The sequence below is a fragment of the Oryzias melastigma genome, linkage group LG13, assembly GCF_002922805.2.
Source record: "Oryzias melastigma strain HK-1 linkage group LG13, ASM292280v2, whole genome shotgun sequence".
In the NCBI taxonomy this organism is placed as follows: domain Eukaryota; kingdom Metazoa; phylum Chordata; class Actinopteri; order Beloniformes; family Adrianichthyidae; genus Oryzias; species Oryzias melastigma.
Window position 1 is genome coordinate 3,053,420 of NC_050524.1, and position 19,812 is coordinate 3,073,231.

The 19,812-nt window shown below is 41.1% G+C and overlaps 1 protein-coding gene across 7 annotated transcripts in view; it reads left to right on the forward strand.

The window, feature by feature from the left end:
- The window catches only part of ryr1b (ryanodine receptor 1b (skeletal)), a 105,466-nt gene extending 86,400 nt beyond the window's left edge, over positions 1 to 19,066 (forward strand). For 4 of the 7 annotated variants that reach the window (XM_036214671.1, XM_024277596.2, XM_036214669.1 and 1 more), the window contains 21 exons: positions 2,198 to 2,278; positions 2,358 to 2,446; positions 3,506 to 3,634; positions 3,707 to 3,811; positions 7,286 to 7,367; positions 9,183 to 10,489; positions 10,566 to 10,645; positions 11,354 to 11,531; positions 11,640 to 11,726; positions 11,807 to 12,061; positions 12,148 to 12,278; positions 13,603 to 13,645; positions 13,721 to 13,854; positions 13,926 to 13,986; positions 15,634 to 15,780; positions 15,847 to 15,981; positions 16,066 to 16,222; positions 17,215 to 17,279; positions 17,369 to 17,469; positions 17,989 to 18,040; positions 18,119 to 19,066. In XM_036214671.1, coding sequence (XP_036070564.1) covers positions 2,198 to 2,278; positions 2,358 to 2,446; positions 3,506 to 3,634; positions 3,707 to 3,811; positions 7,286 to 7,367; positions 9,183 to 10,489; positions 10,566 to 10,645; positions 11,354 to 11,531; positions 11,640 to 11,726; positions 11,807 to 12,061; positions 12,148 to 12,278; positions 13,603 to 13,645; positions 13,721 to 13,854; positions 13,926 to 13,986; positions 15,634 to 15,780; positions 15,847 to 15,981; positions 16,066 to 16,222; positions 17,215 to 17,279; positions 17,369 to 17,469; positions 17,989 to 18,040; positions 18,119 to 18,214 — 3,515 coding nt within the window. In that variant the 3' untranslated portion in view covers positions 18,215 to 19,066. Of the gene's footprint in view, positions 1 to 2,197; positions 2,279 to 2,357; positions 2,447 to 3,505; positions 3,635 to 3,706; positions 3,812 to 5,494; positions 5,525 to 7,149; positions 7,180 to 7,285; positions 7,368 to 9,182; positions 10,490 to 10,565; positions 10,646 to 11,353; positions 11,532 to 11,639; positions 11,727 to 11,806; positions 12,062 to 12,147; positions 12,279 to 13,602; positions 13,646 to 13,720; positions 13,855 to 13,925; positions 13,987 to 15,633; positions 15,781 to 15,846; positions 15,982 to 16,065; positions 16,223 to 17,214; positions 17,280 to 17,368; positions 17,470 to 17,988; positions 18,041 to 18,118 lie in introns of all 7 variants that reach the window. The other 3 variants (XM_036214666.1, XM_036214667.1, XM_036214668.1) reach the window with 1 other exon arrangement.
- Positions 19,067 to 19,812: the final 746 nt, after the last annotated feature.

The following is a 19,812-nucleotide window of genomic DNA, read 5'->3' on the forward strand; positions in this document are numbered from 1 at the left end:
ACATATTTAAAAAGAAAAAAAACTCTTTTTAATCAAGAGTGAAGCATGTTTTTGTCCAGATCCTGTTATTTCTTTCCTAGGAAGTGAATCACCAAAAACACGCCACAGATCTGCTCCTGGTCCGACACTTGTCAGATTTTAGAACCCTTTTTGGCCTCTGAGTGAGAAAGTTTGCCCCTCGCTTGATCTATTGCCTCTCATGGAGACTGGAGGGTTCTGACGGGGAAGATGAAGCTTGAAGTGGGTCGGCCATGTTGATTAACCCTTTAACACCAGAGCTTTAGCTTGGGTGTTGTCGTTCTTTGAATGACTGTAACTCTTCAACTGTAATTAACATAATTCCAACAGATTCTGAAAAGCAGATTTGCACTGATGTGCCAAACTTTACAACAGTGAAAGGATTTTTCCTGCCTTTCAGAATCTGTTAGAACTACATTAATTGTGCAGACGGTTGAAAAGTTTAATTCAAAGAACGTGTGCTATTATCTGTTGCCAGGGATAGTTGTCGTGTTAAAGGGTCAACAACATTCCAAATATGGGGAATTGGGCGGGACAAAGTGTCATCATCAAAGTCATCATAATGTAATTGATCTAAATCTTCTACTAATTGGTGATTTTGTTCAAAGCTAAAGAGAGGAGAGGGCTGCTGGCCGCGTTCTGCTTTTTTTCATGAAGCTAGTAGACAGACTAAAAGAGAAAAAACTGAAATAGTTTCTTGAATAAAAGGGAACATTCAAATGAAACGGAGTTAAATCTAGACACACACTTGGAAAAAAGAAGCAGACAATGACTAATAACTAATCCTGAATAGTTCATATCCTGAAGAAAAACCACATTAAGTGCACCACATTAATCTGTTTAAGCACGGTGGTGGAAGAATGCTAGTAAGGGCTTGCTATGCAACCACAGAAACAATCATAGAAAAGATTTGGGAGCTGTAAAAATTTATGTCCTGAAACGAGAAAGCTTTTGTTTTGCCCCCTGAATCCTCACATTAACCTCTCAATACATTTACCTTCACTTATTATTGTGAAGAGAATCGTGAAACGGCATCGATGAACAGGTGCAGCAGAATTCTAGAGAACAAATACCTGCAGTAAACTGCAGCTTCAAAGAGCAGAAATGCCTGAAATGTGTCTCTGAATACGTTTTCTAGCCATTTTACTTCACGTTTTAGCACTTTCTGTTTGCTAGATTACAGCTGAATATATAGGATAAATTCATCAATCTCCACAGGAAGTAACCGTCTGACTTAGAAATGCTGTTTAGTTTGTGATTCTGAAGATAGAGCATCAATAAACTGTCATTTATCATTAAAAAAACATAAAAACATGTAAAACGTCACATTTAGATTTTTTTTTTTTTACAAAAAAGAACTTCTTTGTCAATAGTTTTTATTTCCATCTGGAAAGATCCAGAATTTCCCAGAATCCTCTCCTGCCAGCCTCTGCCTGGGGTCACAGAGTGCAGTAAATCTGTCCTGCATGAAGTGTGACTCTAACTTTAGTCTACATTTGTGTCCCGTCTCGTCTTTGTTGTGGTTTCCCGTCTTCATTTAAGTGTTTGTCTTTTCTATGTTGTGTTTGTTTGACTGAAGCAAAGTTTTGTTTTTAAACAGTAAAAGTTACAGAATCGTGGAGCTTCAAAATGGTGAGAAAATAACCGTTTCATGAATCAAAGTGTGAATTTCTCTAACAAAAATGGAAACCAGACTGATTTCACAGCTTTATGTGAACAAAATTCTGTTTTAAGATAAGATAAAAAAAATGTATTCAACTCTGAAAGTGAAATTAGTGGTTTATAACGATCCGTTGCACTGCGCGAACCTTCCGTGGAGAGTACGTGAGAGTACATGATAGTACTTTCTATATTCTATATATTGTGTTCACACTTATAAGGCAGTTTTGTGCTTACCATAAAAGTCTTATCAGAACACTTGAGAATCAAGTTAATGTAAGGAAAACTTCCTAAAAACGAGATAGGTTTTAATTTCTTGAAAATCTAAAGATGTGATTTATGAATGAATTTCTCAATAAAACGGGTCATGGAGCAAAGATAAACAACCGTAAACCTCCTAAACCCTCGGCGTAACAAAGCTAACCTCCTGTGCTGAGCTGTGTTCTAACAGAATAACACGGCGGGGTTCCTGACGCCTTCTCCTGCTCACGCTAACGCACGTTCTTCTCGTCCGGCGCAGACGAGAAGGTGATGGCAGATGACGAGTTCACCTGCGACCTGTTCCGCTTCCTGCAGCTGCTTTGTGAAGGACACAACAACGGTGAGTCAGCAGAACACTCAGCCTTCTTCAGAGTGAGCTTTCACAGTGATGACAGAGGAACGCTGATGTTCGTACGCAGACTTCCAGAACTACCTGAGGACGCAGACGGGCAGCACCACCACCATCAACGTCATCATCTGCACTGTGGACTACCTGCTGCGACTGCAGGTCTGACCGCTGAGGCCTTCTTCTTCATGAAACCTGCAGAAACTGGAGCAAATTAGTGAAAAATGGAGTATCTGACTTGATCTCTGACATCATGAACTTTCATGGTCTTCAAGCTTCAAACAAGCATTTCCTTCAGTAAACGGTGTCAGGGTTATGGAGAACATTAGTGTTCGCTTTGACCCTCAATTCTGATTATGTTAAATGTAAATATGTTCGACAGTTTAGCATTAATATTGGGTCAAATCAGGATCTGCTTAAAGTGAATGAAAAACAAGATTGAAAATGTGAAAAATATGGATTGTAAATTTGAAAAAAAAAAAATTTTAAAAATGTGAAAATTTGAAATCAGTTTTAAACTTGAAAATACATATTGAAAACTTGAAGAAATTATTGAAAAATTGAAAAAATAAAATTGAACCTTTGAAAAAAAAATATAGAAAACGTGAAAGAAAAATTCAAAATTTTAATTAAAAAAATGTAAATTTGACACTTGAAGGAAAAAAACAACAAAAACAGTTACCAATCAACTCTCCTGGGGGGGATTTGAAAAACAAAGGAAAGTTAAAAGTACAACTACCGTAAACATTCTTTGTTTAATTGGTATCAGTTTTAGTGTTTTTATATTCAAGTTTCAAACTTTTTTTTTCAAATCTTTAGTATTTCTTTCACGTTTTTAATATTATTTTTTCAAATGTTCAATTATATTTTTTACATTTTCAAAAATTCCTTCAAGTTTTCATTACGTATTTTCAAGTTTTTCTTTTTTTTTTCAAATTTACAACCTATTTTTCAAGTTTTTACTCTTGTTTTCCCTTCACTTTAAGATGATCCTAATTTGATCACATAGATTGAAACCAGATGAGAAACAAAAAACGGATCTCTTAATAATAAAAATATTTTAACAGGAAAATACAGACGCAAACTCTTTAACCTTTTGGTCAAACAGAAAATTAGTGCATAGAAAAATAAAATGAAGATGTGTATTTTGTTTCATTTTTTTAGGATTCCGTGGATGAACAGAATTAAAATCCTCCCTCTTCTTTTCTTTTCCCGCCTCAGGAATCCATCAGTGACTTTTACTGGTATTACTCTGGAAAAGACATCATTGACGAGCCCGGGAAGAGGAATTTCTCCAAAGCAATGACGGTGGCCAAACAAGTCTTCAACAGCCTGACGGAGTACATCCAGGTGAGACGCCCCCCCTCCCCCCTCTACCTGTCAAAGACAGCAGAGACCTCAACAGGTGACGGTTTGTTTCAGGGGCCGTGCACTGGGAACCAGCAGTCTCTGGCTCACAGCAGACTGTGGGACGCCGTCGTGGGTTTCCTGCACGTCTTCGCTCACATGATGATGAAACTGGCTCAGGTGAGAAAACACTTTGTCTATGTGTCATTGAAGCAGTTTGACCTTTTAACACCCTATATGTTAATTGATTTACCGTAATCAGTCAACCGTGAAGGAGAAAGTGGCTCGACGAGTTACGAGAAAGTGGGTGTGTGTTCGTTGTTTTCTTGGGGCGGAGCTTACAGCACAGATCTTTACTGGAGGGAGCGGTTGGCAACGTGCTGACGTCAGTTGTTTTCACCCACTTGTTTTCGTGGGTGTGGGAGGTCCTGCAGCAGACAGTGCAGGTTTTTAGAGGATTACTCTTAAATGCCGTTTTGGGGTTCTCTATAGTGAAGAGTGAACAGTAGAATGCAATAAAAACCTCTTAAAGTAGAATGTTCATGGTGGGACCCCTTTAAAGATTTTGTGAAGACAACAACTTCCCATTAGGTCTTCCACAGCAAGGTTGAGTCTTAAAGGGTTAAAGAGAAAAAAACGTATCTGTTATATGTTGTTTTTTGTGTTTTATAAACAGTTTGTTTTAATTTATATGATACTGTATTTAACTGTTTATGATTAGTTTTATTTATCTGAGTTTTTAAAATCTTCTCTAAAAAAATATCAGAGAAAAGAAACTAACTGGATAATTCTGTAACCGTCCTCGTGATTATTTTATTTTATTATTATTGACCCGATGTTATCTTGCACCTATTTCTAACTTGACAAAATATATTCTTATGGAAAGTAAAGTATTGAAAGTTATTTAATGTTTAAGTTGATTTATTCTGGAATAATATTCCTGCCTTTTTATTATTCAAAATTATGTTAAAAAGTTACAGTTTTAACATTGGAAAAGTTGGCATTCTGGTATCTTTTTGGACTATTTTTTGCTTTTACTATGATGTTTTAGGCTATTTTGGAGCTAAGCTAATATTTTAGCTACACACTTGCTGTTTTAGCTAATTTTGGCATTTTTTCAGTTTTTTAGGCTATTTTTAAAGTTTAGCTATTTTTTCAGCTACATGCTTGCTGTTTTGGCTAACCTAAGTTTTTTTTTCTTTTAGTTTTTTAGGCTAATTTGGCATTTAGCTCATATTTTAGCTGGCTATCGGCTTCAGCATTTTCAGCTATCAGCTACAGCGTTTTTAGCTATCAATTTCAGTATCTTCAGTGGCCAAATTCAGCATTCACACTATCATTATCACAGGTAATGCTATATAATTAGTTCATAACTATGTTAAAAAGTTATGGATTCAGAAAATTTTAGTTTTAGAGTGTTCAGTAAATGTTTATCCTGTTTTTGGTGTGTTTTGTGTTTGATTGACTTTGACACCCTTGGTTTAGGGAATCTCCATGGAATTTCATTCACATGCCTCCAAGCTTAAGTCTAACCAAAACCAAAGTTCCAGTGACCTTTGACCTCTGAAAGAGGCTGCCGTCTTGAATATAAAAAATCTCTTTTAATACCTTCTGCAACTCCTGCTAGGGATTTCAATATATCACCTCATTCCTCATTGAGGAGCTACCTGGGAAAACATGTTTTAAATAAAGTTTGTAGATTTTGAACAGTGTTAGTGTGTTAGTCACGTTTTAACCCCAAAGTAATTTAGATTTCCATTGTGTGTGAAAATTCTGTCAGTAGAAAACAATAGAATGAATTAAGGACTAAAGGTAAGAAGATTTGATGGATAACCTTTTCATTTTGGTGTGTAACCCTGATAGATGCTCCCTGATCCCGGACAACGAAACGGCGTAAGATTCTGTGTTTTTGCCTCATTTAGACCCTTCATGCTCTCATGGAAAGCTCAAATGCATTTTCAAACACGAGCTGCTTCATCCACGCGGCCCCCAGGTTTCCCCACTGCTCTTTTAAAGGGCCTATTCCAGGAATTTCTCAACCTTTCAGAATAAACTATATCCACATGTATGACCATGTATCACACTTGGACATTAAAGAACAAATAATTTCTGAAATGTGAGTTATATTCGTGAACTCTTTTCCTACCTGGAAGTAAGACGACTTGATCAATGAGGCTCCGATGGTTAATGGGTTCATTTTGTGGTGAAATTCGGTCACAAAATGCAGACAACACCAGATGAACATTTCAGGATTTACTGAGATGATGAGAATATCTTCCTTTGTTCTGATTAGCACTGGCTGTGATGTTTCTTTTCTCTTTGAAGCATCATTAATCTCTGTGTCACATGCAGATCATTATCCTGGAGATGTGCACTTTTCAGTCTTTGCTCAATTATGGATGTTTAAAGAACGTTTAAGGAATGTTCAGAAATACGTAAAAATATCAAAATACCGCTTTGAGGTTGTTTATAGTGAGGAGTGAACATTATAATACACTTAAAAGCTCAAAAAGTAAAGTTTTGCATGGTGTCGGCCCTTTAAAACAGCAGCTTCTTCAAAAATGTATGCTTGTAGTTATAAAGTAGACTTTAGATACTGTAATGAATCAGAAGGTGTTTGGTAAACATACTTTTTAGTGGGTCTATTTAAACCTCCACTGAGTTTTATGTCTAAAAGTGTATGAATGAAATGTAGAAATAGGTTTTTCTCTGGTTTGTTTGGCTGTGTCTGCACATGCTCTGTTATTACCTCAGTCATCACAGAATGAAGTCCAAAGCTGAGATCAAATTAATCGTTTTTCTATATTTTCTACGAGTAATGTGCTAATCAATCCGCCAATAGAAAAAGAAAGAGAAAACCTCAATTTTGAAATGAATTAATAGTAAAAAATAACAATTTTTTTGTAATTCAAACTTAATCCTTTTAAAAATGTTCTAAAATGAAACGCAAGAATTAACTCAAATCAGACAAATACACTTGACTGCTGAGCGGCATGCTTCCTCTCTGGGTTACCGTAATATAAAAACAGAGATGAGAAATGTATCTTTGTTTAAAGCTACTTCTTATATATATTTAAAAATTATCCAATGGTTTAATTTCCTTTAGCAAAAAGTAGTCTGTTTAAGTGTACTTATTTAAGTGTACTACTACGTATACTTAGTATATCCTAAAAGTGAGGCAGTGAACTTGAAGTTACTTTTTATATACTTTCTATATCCTGTCAACTTAAAATGTTTCGATTTAGTATGAGGAAGAATTCGGATAGTATACTTCTTACTCTACATGAACAGGGTTTATAGTATACTTGCTGGACTTATACTCAAGTATACTTAATGAAATAAATGTCAAGTACTACTTTTTGCTAAGGGTTTAATACAGATATTTAACTGGGCAGGCTTTGTAAGAACCATCTATTTTTCATTTATTACCTGGATAAGGTTCTGTCATGTTTTCAATCACTTTTAGTTTAGTGTTTGTGTTTAAAATGAAATGTTCTTTATCTAAAATGCAAACGAAGGATCCTTTTTGGAGTAGAACTTACTCGGAGGTAGTGTACTTCTCTTCCTTAGCACATTTCATGAAGTCTGTGTAGTCTAGATGTGTGTAGAGATAAAAAACTTTTTTTTTTAATTCTGTTTGTTTTTTTGATTCAGGATTCCAGTCAAATTGGACTTTTGAAGGAACTGCTGGATTTGCAGAAGGACATGGTGGTCATGCTTCTGTCCCTACTGGAAGGTAAGGGTTTGTTCCCTCAGATTGTTGCTCACCTGGACTTGGCAGATCGAACAAGTGAGCTCTGGTCTGCTTCAGCCTTAGTCACACAAACCAGTACAGGGGGTTGACCTGTTCAGAGAAGCAGCTGCATCTCAATGGGAAACTGTCTTGCAGTTCCCTTAAGGCTCCTGCAGCCACCTTAACCCCTTCAGACCTGGTGTCTACACATATAGACAAAACATTTTTGGTTATATCACCAGAGGAGTTATTTCTGCTTAACTGGGGCTCTGAATACAGGTGTAGAGGGTTGGCTCAAATATTAGCTTAGGTCTTAAAAGGTTAAGAGACATGAAAATAGAACGTACCATTTTCATACATCTCAGAAGCGTATTGGGAAATATTTGTTGGGATAATGATGTCGTACACACCTATGACATATAGCTGATACTGTCGTATGGTGTCCTTCATTCTAGCTGTGAGTAACCTGTGTCTTCTGACCCTTTATTGACCGTATGAAAATGCCACATATAAGGTGTGCTACTCCTACGGCTTCTCCCTACTCCTACATTTAGCCCTCCAAACAAAGAGGTTTGGAAGATTAGTGTCTTCAAATCCGGACATTACCACCACTTGATGATGTCACCAGTAGTCGTCTGCGTTACTGCATTAGTTGATTTACGTACGTGTGAAACCAACATTTTCTAATGAAGCTGCAAATTCCTTTCCAAGACAATCACGAGAGTCATCAACATGAATATTAAAATCTCCAACTATAATAATTTTATCAGAATCTAAAACCGCTTTTGAGTCTTTCTGTTTGGGTGATTTATAGACAGTACAATACTTTCAAAGGACTTATGAATATGATTGACTTTATTGCTAAGAAGTAAGCTTGACTCTGGAATGACTGCTAACCCACCTCCTTTCCCAGAAATCCTGGATTTATGATAGTTATTACAGCTAGGGGGGGTTGCTTCATTCATCCTGTTGTAGCCAGGTTTCTGTTAGAGCTAGCAGGTTAAGTTTATTATACTTAATCAATTCATTGACTAACAGGTACTTTGAAGAAATTGATCAAATGTTTTGTAATGACATCATCATTTTGCTTGTTGTTATTGAGAGAACTAGTTGCTATTGCTTTTACTTTTCTGTGTCTCACTCCTTTCATTTGCCTTCCAGCACATAAGCTAACGCTAAGAACTGCTGGGCTAGCCCTGCTTGGGGTTAGCACCAGCACTGAAGGCCGCTCAGGGGAGAGTTTTAAACTGCTGCTCTCTACCCGGGTCTCGTCTCTGGGTTGTCAGGCTGCATGGCTAAAGCTAGCAGAGATGTTCCTTGAAACAAAAGAGGCACCGGACCAAAGTAGGACGGACGCCATCTCTCCGCATGAGACCGGGTTTTCCACAAAACGAACTCCAATTGTCCACAAAGCCCAAGCCGTTTTCTTGGCACCATCTAGCTAAAAGAAGAAAAATGTACATCTGTACATTTCATCACAACAGGAATAGCCAGCATGTCAAAAAACGAGTTGGGGACACCCATAACGTCAAAAAGTGGTGCAGAGGGGGCCCGAACCATACATCCATACATGATGAGTTGGGAGTGAGAATGTTTTACCATATCGCTCCCAAATGTTACTCTGTTGGAATAGCATGAATTTTCTTGGCAAAGTGGTACTTTCTTGTATGAAATCAACGAAATCAAATTGTGAAATTGATCAGCATTCATTTGAGACGTGTCTTTGGAAGTAATGCAACATGAAATCAACCAGAGAAGTCATCTGGTTCTTCAGATCTTTCTCTGACTGTAAGCCTCCTGTCTCCTCTCGCTCTGTAGGTAACGTTGTGAACGGCACCATTGCCAGGCAGATGGTTGACATGTTGGTGGAGTCCTCCAGCAATGTGGAGATGATCCTGAAGTTCTTTGACATGTTCCTCAAGCTTAAGGACATAGTGGCGTCTGACGCCTTCCGTGACTATGTAACTGACCCGCGTGGGCTCATCTCCAAGAAAGACTTCTCCAAAGCCATGGACAGCCAGAAGCAGTACTCTCCATCTGAAATCCAGTTCCTCCTCTCTTGCTCAGAGGCAGATGAGAACGAGATGATTAACTTTGAGGAGTTTGCAGATCGCTTCCAGGAGCCGGCCAAAGACATTGGCTTCAACATCGCCGTTCTCCTCACCAATTTATCGGAGCACGTTCCTCACGACACTCGCCTTCAGAACTTCCTGGAACAGGCCGAAAGCGTGCTCAACTACTTCCGTCCCTTCCTGGGCCGCATCGAGATCATCGGAGCCAGAAGGAGTATCGAGCGCATTTACTTTGAGATCAGCGAGGCCAACCGCAACCAGTGGGAGATGCCGCAGGTCAGAGAGTCCAAGCGGCAGTTCATCTTCGACGTGGTCAACGAGGGCGGCGAGAGCGAAAAGATGGAGATGTTTGTGAACTTCTGCGAGGACACCATTTTTGAGATGAACATCGCGGCGTCCATCTCTGAGCCAGAGGGGGAACCTGAGGAGGAAGATGATGAGGAAGAGGAGGAAGAGGCGGGAGCAGTGGAGGAGTCTGGAGAAGGAGAAGAAGGAAACGGAGAGACCCACGTTCCCGAGTCCACCTCTGCTTTTGCAGACTTCATTAAGAGTGTGATGAACTTCTTTCACATGTTCACCTTCCGTAACCTGCGGCGCCGGTACCGCAAGCTGAGAAAAATGACCATAAAGGAGATGGTGATCGGCCTGGTGACCTTCATCTACACGGTTCTGATGGGCATCTTGATCTTTGTCTATAACATATGTAAGGGCTTCTTCACGCTCATATGGAAAGCACTGTTTGGTGGAGGCCTGGTGGAGGGGGCCAAGAAGATGACGGTCACAGAGATCCTAGCCAGCATGCCAGACCCGACCCAAGACGAAGTCCACGATGAGCTGCCACCGGAACCAGGAGCTCGAGAGGTTCAAGACGCAGATGGAGGGGCAGAACTTCTGGATGCTGTGGTGGGAGAGGAGGAGGAAGAGGATGGAGAGGAGGGCGAAGGTGGACGTCTGCCGGGTTTCAACACTCCTGGAGGACTTGGAGACTTTGGAGAAACGACAACTGAAGAGCCACCGACTCCAGAGGGGTCCCCACTGCTGAAGAGGAAGCTGGTGCGTGTGTGTGACTGATGCTAGTTCGTTCATTTCCTGTCTTCTCTTCGTTGATTGTAAACTATCGTCCGAGCAGCTGGCTGCTGCCACTGGAGGACAAGGAGAGGAAGAAAAAGTTGAGCCTGAAGAAGTTCCTCAGGAGACGGAGAAGGCTGAGTGAGTTTCTGCTTTTCCAATGTAACCTCTTAATGTCATCAGTGTTAATTTGCTTCAAGTTTAGATTTTGACCAAAAAATAGCTCTGTGGTAAAAAAGACAGTTTTTACACTCATGGAATGTCTACAGCACATGTGGTAAAGTCCCCTAGATTATTTTAAATAATTATGTAGGTGTTATCTCGCTAATATATTGAAGCAACGCTACGATCATGAAGGCTAAAAGATGAGTTAGAATGACCTCCGGCTTTCTTTATTAAACACAACATTTTACATCACGAGGGTCTCATCATCCTCCCCCTTCCTCTCACTCGTGGAGCAGAAACAAAAAAACAAAACAGGACAAAATAACTATCGACAAAATACAGTCAGAGAACAAAACACATTGACAAAACCCCAGTCCACCCAGACAGGCAAAGGGAACGATATCCCACAATACTTTGCACTGCCAGATCTGACAGCAGGCCCAATGTGTCCTTGACCAATATTAACTACAAATCCCATCATGCAGTGTGTCAGCTGCCTTGCTGAACACCATTCACTAATAAACAACATCTTTTACTGTGGCGTCGCAGGAGTTTTCACTCAGAGCGGATCTTCAGGAGATGGAACTGCAGCCGCATGGATGGATGATGTTTCTTTGTGTCTGGATGCAGAACCGGGAGGTTATTTCTGTCTTTGGATATAAAAAGAGAGTTTTGTCTTTTCAGCATTGAGAATGGAGAGAAGGCGGAGAAAGCAGAACCTGAACCAGAGGTGAAGGAGGAGGAGCCAGCGAAAGAGGAGGAGGAGAAAGAAGTAAAGACGAAGGCAAAGAAGGAGAAGAAACCTGCAGAGGGGGGCTTTGAGCTGTGGAACGAGCTGGAGGTTCAGAGGATTAAGTTCATGGTGAGCCGGTCCTGCAGTTCACACCTCAAACATGTCTTCAGCTTCACAGAAGATCCAGAAAATCCTCATGGTTTTATTGTCTTGATGAACGTCTTTGTTTCCTCGCAGAATTATCTTTCTCGCAATTTCTACAACCTGCGTTTCCTGGCTCTGTTCATCGCCTTCGCCCTGAACTTCATCCTGCTCTTCTACAAGGTCTGAAGGTTTTGGTGGAGCTGCCATCAGAATGACACCTGTAGGAGGGATTATAGTTTTGAAATGTTGGATCTTCCCAGGTGTCTGACAGTCCTCCAGGAGAGGAGGAGTTCGAAGGATCTGGTCTGTTTGAGGGCTCTGGCTTGTTTGAAGGCTCTGGCGCAGAGGAGGACGGCTCTGGCCTGGAGGAAGGCGGCGAGGACGAGGACGAAGAGGGCCCTCTGTACTACTTCTTAGAGGAGAGCACCGGCTACATGGAGCCGGCCTTGGCCTTCCTCTCTATCGTCCACACAATCATCTCCTTCCTCTGCATCATCGGCTACAACTGTCTGAAGGTGTGGCCTTTGCTGCAGCAGAACGCTCTCCCTTCACCTACACAGAAGCTTCATCTTCTTCTTCTTCACGTCCTCCGCCGCTCCAGGTTCCTCTGGTCATCTTCAAGCGAGAGAAGGAGCTGGCCCGGAAGCTGGAGTTTGATGGTCTGTACGTCACAGAGCAGCCGGAGGACGACGACATCAAGGGCCAGTGGGACCGACTGGTGCTCAACACTCCGTAAGAACGTTTGATCCTCGAACACTAAAGCCGTGGAGAACTGCTTCTGGGAAATATACGGAGGGGAAGATGGGGCAAAAATTTGAGTATGAAAATGTGCATCCTCCAAGATCGCTGATTCGTGATCATTGTAAATATAGTAGAGTGTAGAAAACAAAATATGGGAATCCAGAATAACTGTATTCTATGTTCATAAGCTAATATAATCAGAATATGCAGCGTAGCGGTCTCACAAACAATGATTTTAGTGGTTGATTAGTCACCTAATATCTTTTTGAAAATCGATTACTCAATGATTATTTTTTATGTAAGTTGGCGTGCGATTTTTTTTTATTTACAAAAGATAAAACCATTACATACATTCTCCAATAAAAAAAGGAAGTCAAAATCACCTTATCGAAGATGTTGAGGACAGTGAGGACGACGCCAAGACGGCGAGATGCTTCTGTTTCAGGTGATCGTTCAAAGCTGCTTTTAAACAGAAGTTTGTTTCTGTTTTCTTCTATGGTTGAGAAAGAGCTAGACTGCCTCCAAAACTTCCTGTTGTGCTTTGTTATAATTTAAAATGACCAAAAAAAAAAAAAAACATGTCGACTAGGGCTGGGTGTTGATTTTATTTCCAGAAAAGATTCAATTTGATTCACAAAAGCCTGGATTGATTCAATTCAGATTTTTTTTTTTAAGATTCTTTTGATTCTTCAATTCAATTCCATTTTGAGTTAACACATTTAGACACGTTTGTTTAGAAATACATGAATATTCTATATGTTTTGAAAATATTTATATTAACCTATTTACAAACTGTAGAATGTATTAGTGAAATAATGAGGTTGTTAATAGCTTAGAACCGTTGATCTTGATTCGTAAATCAAATCGCCACCTAAATAACGATCCACAGCCGTAATGGAAACCAGTTCAGGGACTTTCAAAAACACAGATGAGGAAATTTACCCCAGAACTACTGGTTTTTAGAGACGACTGACCAATTCACCCAAACCCAACAGGCCAACACCTACAGTATGCCATCCAGTTTGTTTGAGTTGTGTAAGTGCAGTTACAGCCAGCAGGGGGCAGCAGATCTCAGGAGTGGATCCACTGCTGACTCCTGTTGAACTCTCTCCAGATCATGTTTAGTTTCTGTGACAAGGGAGAAAAAGATTGCAACAATTCAAATACTAGAGTCCAGCTTCACCTGAAACCTACAGAGAGAATTACATTTTTATATAAATAGTAAATAGATCAGCTGTCAGATCCTTGAACTTGAGGCTTTAGTCCCACATTTCAACCCTTCCCAAACCCAATCAAAACCTTCTTCTCTCCACAGGAGCTTCCCCAACAACTACTGGGACAAGTTTGTCAAGAGAAAGGTGAGCTTCTCTGTGTTTCTGCAGGAGCTCTGCAGACGTTTCTCCTAAACCGCCTCGTCTGTCTGTGGTCTTCAGGTTCTGGACAAATACGGAGACATTTACGGCAGAGAGAGGATTGCAGAACTGCTCGGCATGGACCTGGCGTCTCTGGATGTCAGCGCCATGACCCACGGGAAGAAACCTGAACCCGACACCTCGATGTTCAGCTGGTAGGCCCCCCCTCCTCTGTGATCAGCTCTGCTGGGACAGCAGGAGAATAAAGATGTTCTTGTCTCTGCAGGATCACTTCCATTGACATCAAGTACCAGATCTGGAAGTTTGGTGTCGTCTTCACCGACAACGTGAGTGAAAACGCAGCAGAAAATTATTAGCTTAAACGGACCCTCAACCTTTTGTTTCCATGAGAAGTTCAGGGCTCTAGTTTGAGGGGAAAAGGGGGTGTGGTCTGTTTGGTTCTTTAACACCAGAACATGAACATTTTAGCTTGTAGTTAAAAAAAAACATGTTATGACACACATTAGGGTTAGGTTTAGAGACATCATCGATCTATCGTTTTGGAGAAAAGATCGGGTAGGAACTCTCACCTGGATCCACAGACTTCCTCATGGAAGCTCTTTGAAGCTGAATAGATGGTGGAGTCGGGTCTGAAACGAGTCAACTTTTGGTCACGATGTCTAAAATTCTCACTGGTGAGAATGCAGCGTGAACCGGATGAAGCTGAGAGTTCTCTGCTCGGACCACAAACACTTTCTGTGAGGGGGGGAGAAATAAGAAAAGAAAAAGGAAGTAAGTATGAAAGGAAGGAAATAGAGAAGTTAATAAGGAAGGAAGATAGCATAAGATAGTCCTTTATCCATCCCACAGCAGGGAAATTCCAGCGTTACAGCAGCATTACAGATAGAAACAGAAGTGGGTTGTCAAAAAAAATGAGAAAAATTAGACGAGTCACATTTTTACAAAAATAAACAACAAAGTTATAGTGCGGGGACAAAAATTAAACATAGAAAAGGAAGAAATTGCACCGTAGTTATACGTAATGGAAGAGAAATTACACAACATAGAGTGAAGTGTCCAGCTGGATCTCTGGGAGCAGCTCCGGTTGGACAGTCTCACTGCAGCAGGTAGGAACGACCTGCGATGCTGCTCCTTCAGACACCTGGAGTGGATCAGTCTGTCACTGAAAGAGCTGCTTAGAGCCAGACGGTGTCACTACGGGGATGAGCGTCTCATCAAGGATGATAGCTTGACCACCATCCTCCTTTCTCCCACCTCCTGCACAGACTGAAGCGGCAGCCCCAGAACGGAGCTGGCCTTTCAGAAATTCAGCACAGAAAAGTGGATAAACCTGTTTACCTGAAAAGTAAACTTCTGCGGCTGAAAGAGTGAAAAAATCCCCTTGTGAGTCTGTGGGAGGGACAATGACTGCTCATATCTTCCTTGTATCTTCAGAAAAAGTTTCCTGTCGCTTTAAAAAAAAAAGTCCAAAAATCTAAAAACTCATGAATGCAAAGACGGAGTCACTGGAATGAGAAAAATCTCAGTGAGGAAATAAGGTTTTGATCCACACAAAGATCATTTCGTCAAGAGTGTCAAAAATGGAGAAATTTGACACCATCTATTGAAGAGTTTGGTTTTCCTTTTAATTCAAAAAGTGTAAAGATTCTCTCCCACCAGCTACAGTTTTAGAACAGACAGAACTTTGTTAAGTTTGATGATGTCATTTTCAGGACAAGGACTCCTTTAAGAAATGAGTTACAAAAGTAAAAATCTTGAGAACAAAGAACCACCTGCGGCTGGTAGTGTGACTATAGAGTGTGTGGGAGGGGCGGAGTCACAGACTGCACCGGATTCATCCGTGTTTTATATTAGAATTGAGATTCATTCCCAGTAAATTCAGAAAACATCAAACTCTGAAATCTAAAACCGCGTTCAGGAAAGACGTCTACAGATGTCTGCAGACCTAACCCCCTCCCTCGATGACCCCGCAGACTTTCCTCTACCTGGTCTGGTACATGCTGATGTCCATGCTGGGACACTACAACAACTTCTTCTACGCCTGCCACCTTCTGGACATCGCCATGGGGGTCAAAACGCTCCGCACCATCCTGTCCTCGGTCACCCACAACGGCAAACAGGTAAGTGTGCGGGCGTGGCGTGTGGCGGCGGGGAGTGCGTGTGCTGACGGCGTGCGCTGTGTGCAGCTGGTGATGACGGTGGGCCTGCTGGCCGTGGTGGTGTACCTCTACACCGTGGTGGCCTTCAACTTCTTCCGGAAGTTCTACAACAAGAGCGAGGACGAGGACGAGCCGGACATGAAGTGCGACGACATGATGACGGTGAGCGTCTGGCAGCTGGTTTGTGGTGGTGGTGGGGGGGGGTTTCCTCTCTGTGAGGCTACATTCTCGCCCCTCCCCCCACAGTGCTACCTCTTCCACATGTACGTCGGCGTCCGCGCCGGTGGCGGCATCGGAGACGAGATCGAGGACCCGGCCGGAGACGAGTACGAGCTGTACCGCGTGGTCTTTGACATCACCTTCTTCTTCTTCGTCATCGTCATCCTGCTGGCCATCATCCAGGGTGAGCCCCCCCAAACACAACTCAATCACACAGGAGGACAAAATCCAAAACACACCTTAGACGCGGGTCGAACAGGATAAATGTTTATTGAACACTCTAAAACTACATTTTTAAACTTTAAAACTGTAACTTTTTAACATAATTATGAACTAGATGTATAGCATTACCTGTGATAATGATAGTGGGAATGCTGGAAGCTGAATTTGGCTGATGAAGATGCTAGTGCTAATAGCTGAAGATGCTGAAATTAAAAGCTGAAATCACTGAAGCTGATAGCCAGCTTAAATGTTAGCTAAATGCCGAATTGTTTTTTTTTTTTTACAATTTTTTTAAAATTCTTTTGCATTTTTTTAATCAAATAAAAAGCATACAATTTGATGAACAATGGACAGTGTACTAGATTAACACATTTGAACAAAGCAAGGAGGTATTACAACCACTAGAACAAATCATAACTGGTATATCGACTGTTTTATGCTTTGTTGTTAGTTGAGTCACTTATTTAGTAAATATAGAAAACAATGTCATTGTAAAAGTATACAAAAGCTGGTCACTGGATAGTTTTTTTGGGTTCTTTTAATAGCAAATTAGCTAAAAAAAAACTATAAAAAAAGGTTAGGCAAAACAGCTGAAAAATAGCCAAACTTTAAAATATCCTAGAAAACGGAATAAAGCCTAAATTAGCCAAAACAGCTAGCATGTCGCTGAAATATGAGCTAAACTGCAAAATAGCCTAAAAAAACTTCGTAAATGCCAGAACAGCCCTAAAAGCTAGCAGAAACTCAAATTTTAAAACTTCAAAACCGTAACGTTTTAACATAATTATGAATAATAAAAAGGCAGGAATATTATTCCAGAATAAATCAACTTAAACCTTAAATAACTTTCAATATTTTACGCTCAATAAAAATATATTTTGTCAAAATTAAGTTAGAAATAACTCTGGGCCTTGACTTTGACTTTGACTTTGACCTCGTCCCGTCTGTCCTCAGGTTTGATCATCGACGCCTTCGGAGAGCTGAGAGACCAGCAGGAGCAGGTCCGGGAGGACATGGAGGTGAGCGTCCGCCCCCCGAGTCTGTGGTGTGTTGGTCATGTGACCCACATGTGTTCAATCTGACCCGTTTTAAACCCCTCCCCCTCCAGACAAAGTGCTTCATCTGTGGGATAGGAAGCGACTACTTTGACACAACGCCGCATGGCTTTGAGACGCACACCCTGGAGGAGCACAACTTAGCCAACTACATGTGAGTCGCTGATCTGAGCGGATGTTTGGTTTACAAACATCTTCAGTTCTCTGCAGGTTTGTTCACAGGAAGGAACAAACCTGCATGTGTCTAAATCTAAACTTTTGTTGTGTTTTTACAGCTTCATAAACTTTTTAAATCCCCTATAAACCAAAATAACCACTATAACCAAAATCCCACAACCTACATATCTTAAAAAGTCATTTTTCATTTTGATCTGAAGCCTCTGTTTCCATTATCTCCTCTGAAGGGGCGTGGCTTCTGTGGCCAGCGTTCTCAGTCCTGCTACCATAAGTATTGTATGAAACTCACAAAAATCCAGTGACAGGGGAGATGTTTGATACCAAGGCTTCAGATCAACATGAAAAATGGCTTTTCGAGACATTTAGGTTGAGGGATTTTGGTTAAAAACTTCATAATCATAATTAAAACACTACTGAGAATGTTTATTTTAATTTAAAAAAGGACTTTAAGGAACGATGTAATCGGGTCTGAAATGTAAAACTGTTCCTCGTCCAGGTTCTTCCTGATGTATCTCATCAACAAAGATGAAACCGAACACACCGGCCAGGTCTGTGTCTCTGACAGTCCTTCAGCTCTGACCTCAGATCAGACCAGAGGCTGATCTCCTCTGTTTTTCCGCCTGTAGGAGTCGTACGTGTGGAAGATGTACCAGGAGCGCTGCTGGGACTTCTTCCCCGCCGGAGACTGCTTCCGGAAGCAGTATGAGGACCAGCTGGGATAAGCGTCCTCCATCCGGGTCTGACGCAGAGAGGAGAAGCCAAGGGAGCAGAACTGTCATCACGTCTTCGTCTCGTCCTTCATCTGCACTTTTCTCTGGTCTTCAAAGCTATGCACATGTGAGTCCCCTCGCAGCCGGACGCCGTCGATTCGTCTCCGCTGTGACCTCCTGGCCTTGTTCTGTCTACTCGGACCGCCTTCCCCCCCAGCCTCGACGGCGGGGGCTTTCTGTCGCTGCTGCTGTCCACGTTCTGGTGCCTATAGCGATGTCACTGCTTCAGCTGCTGTGAAGCTGCAGCTCCGTCCTCTCTGATGAAGACTCCCGCCTTTTCCTGCTCCTTTTCTCTGGACGTCTGTCCTTCAGACGGTGAAGGAAAGCTCTGAAGTCTTACGGAGACTTCCTGGTTGTGTGTTGCACACAAACACACATGAGGAGGTTTTTCTGGTGGCCGTGCAGACGACCGTCTGCGTGATGTTCTTTTTAGAGGAATCCATGAAGCATCTTCTCCAAAGTGTCGTCCGTGATGAACGTCTGCCTGGATGGAGGCCTGTTTTACATCCAATAGATGCACATATTTATTTTTCTTCCTGTTTTGATGAGTCTTACGCCCAGTTTGGAAACGCCCACCGTGGTTTGGAGTTCTTTTCCTTTAGATGTTTTAGGATTTATCTTATTTTTATTTGGGAAGCCGCTTCGATCTCGACGCTGTTGTTTGAGCGGCGTGGTTCCTCGTTAAGCAGAAGTGTGGATCCTCGCTGGGGTTTCCACTCAACAGGTGGATGAAGTGGACAAGGTCTCTGCTGTCCTCATTACAGCCTGTTTCAATACAGAATAAACAGATTATTTTAAGGAAAACTGGAGCGTGTTTCTTCATTTACACAAACGGCTTCCTCCTTTCTCTGGTTCTTGTTTGAGTCATTCAGTGTTTTAAATAAAGTTTTATTCACATATTTCAGACTTTCTTCCTCCACAATATTATCTCAGTCTTTGTTAGTCTTCCCACTAATGACTGTTTGTTGTTAAGTCACTAAAGTAATTATTTGACGTCTGGATTGAAGCACGTTTTAAAACAAAACTGGATTAAGTTGTGTCATTTCACCAGGTAACCACTAGGGGGCTTTTTTCTTTCCTGTATCGTATTTTTCAGAGTATAAGTTGCATTTTTTTGTATAGTTATGGTGCAACTATATAAGTCACATCCTAACGAAAGGATAATCGAGTTCTGTGACCAACACCTTAAAGAGTATATTATATTTAATATTTTACTCCACTCGATTATCCTCTCGTTAGTGGACGGTCTATAAATGTTTCTCCGCGTTAGCCAAAGCTAACAACAAACCAGCATCCTCCGATCTACCTTCAAACCTGGGGAGAGGTCTAATAAATAACACATTACGGAGTATTAGGGCCACTTCTTAAAGAAAAAAATATTTTTAAAATTACGACTTTAAATCTCGTAAATTTGCCATAAATAAGTCGTATATTTAAAAGTCATAGGCTAAATTTACGACTTTAAATCTTGAAAATCTACGAGATTTAAAGTCGCAAATTTATGAGAAAAAACTCATAATATTACTTTTTTTTTTTGGGGTGGCCCTAAT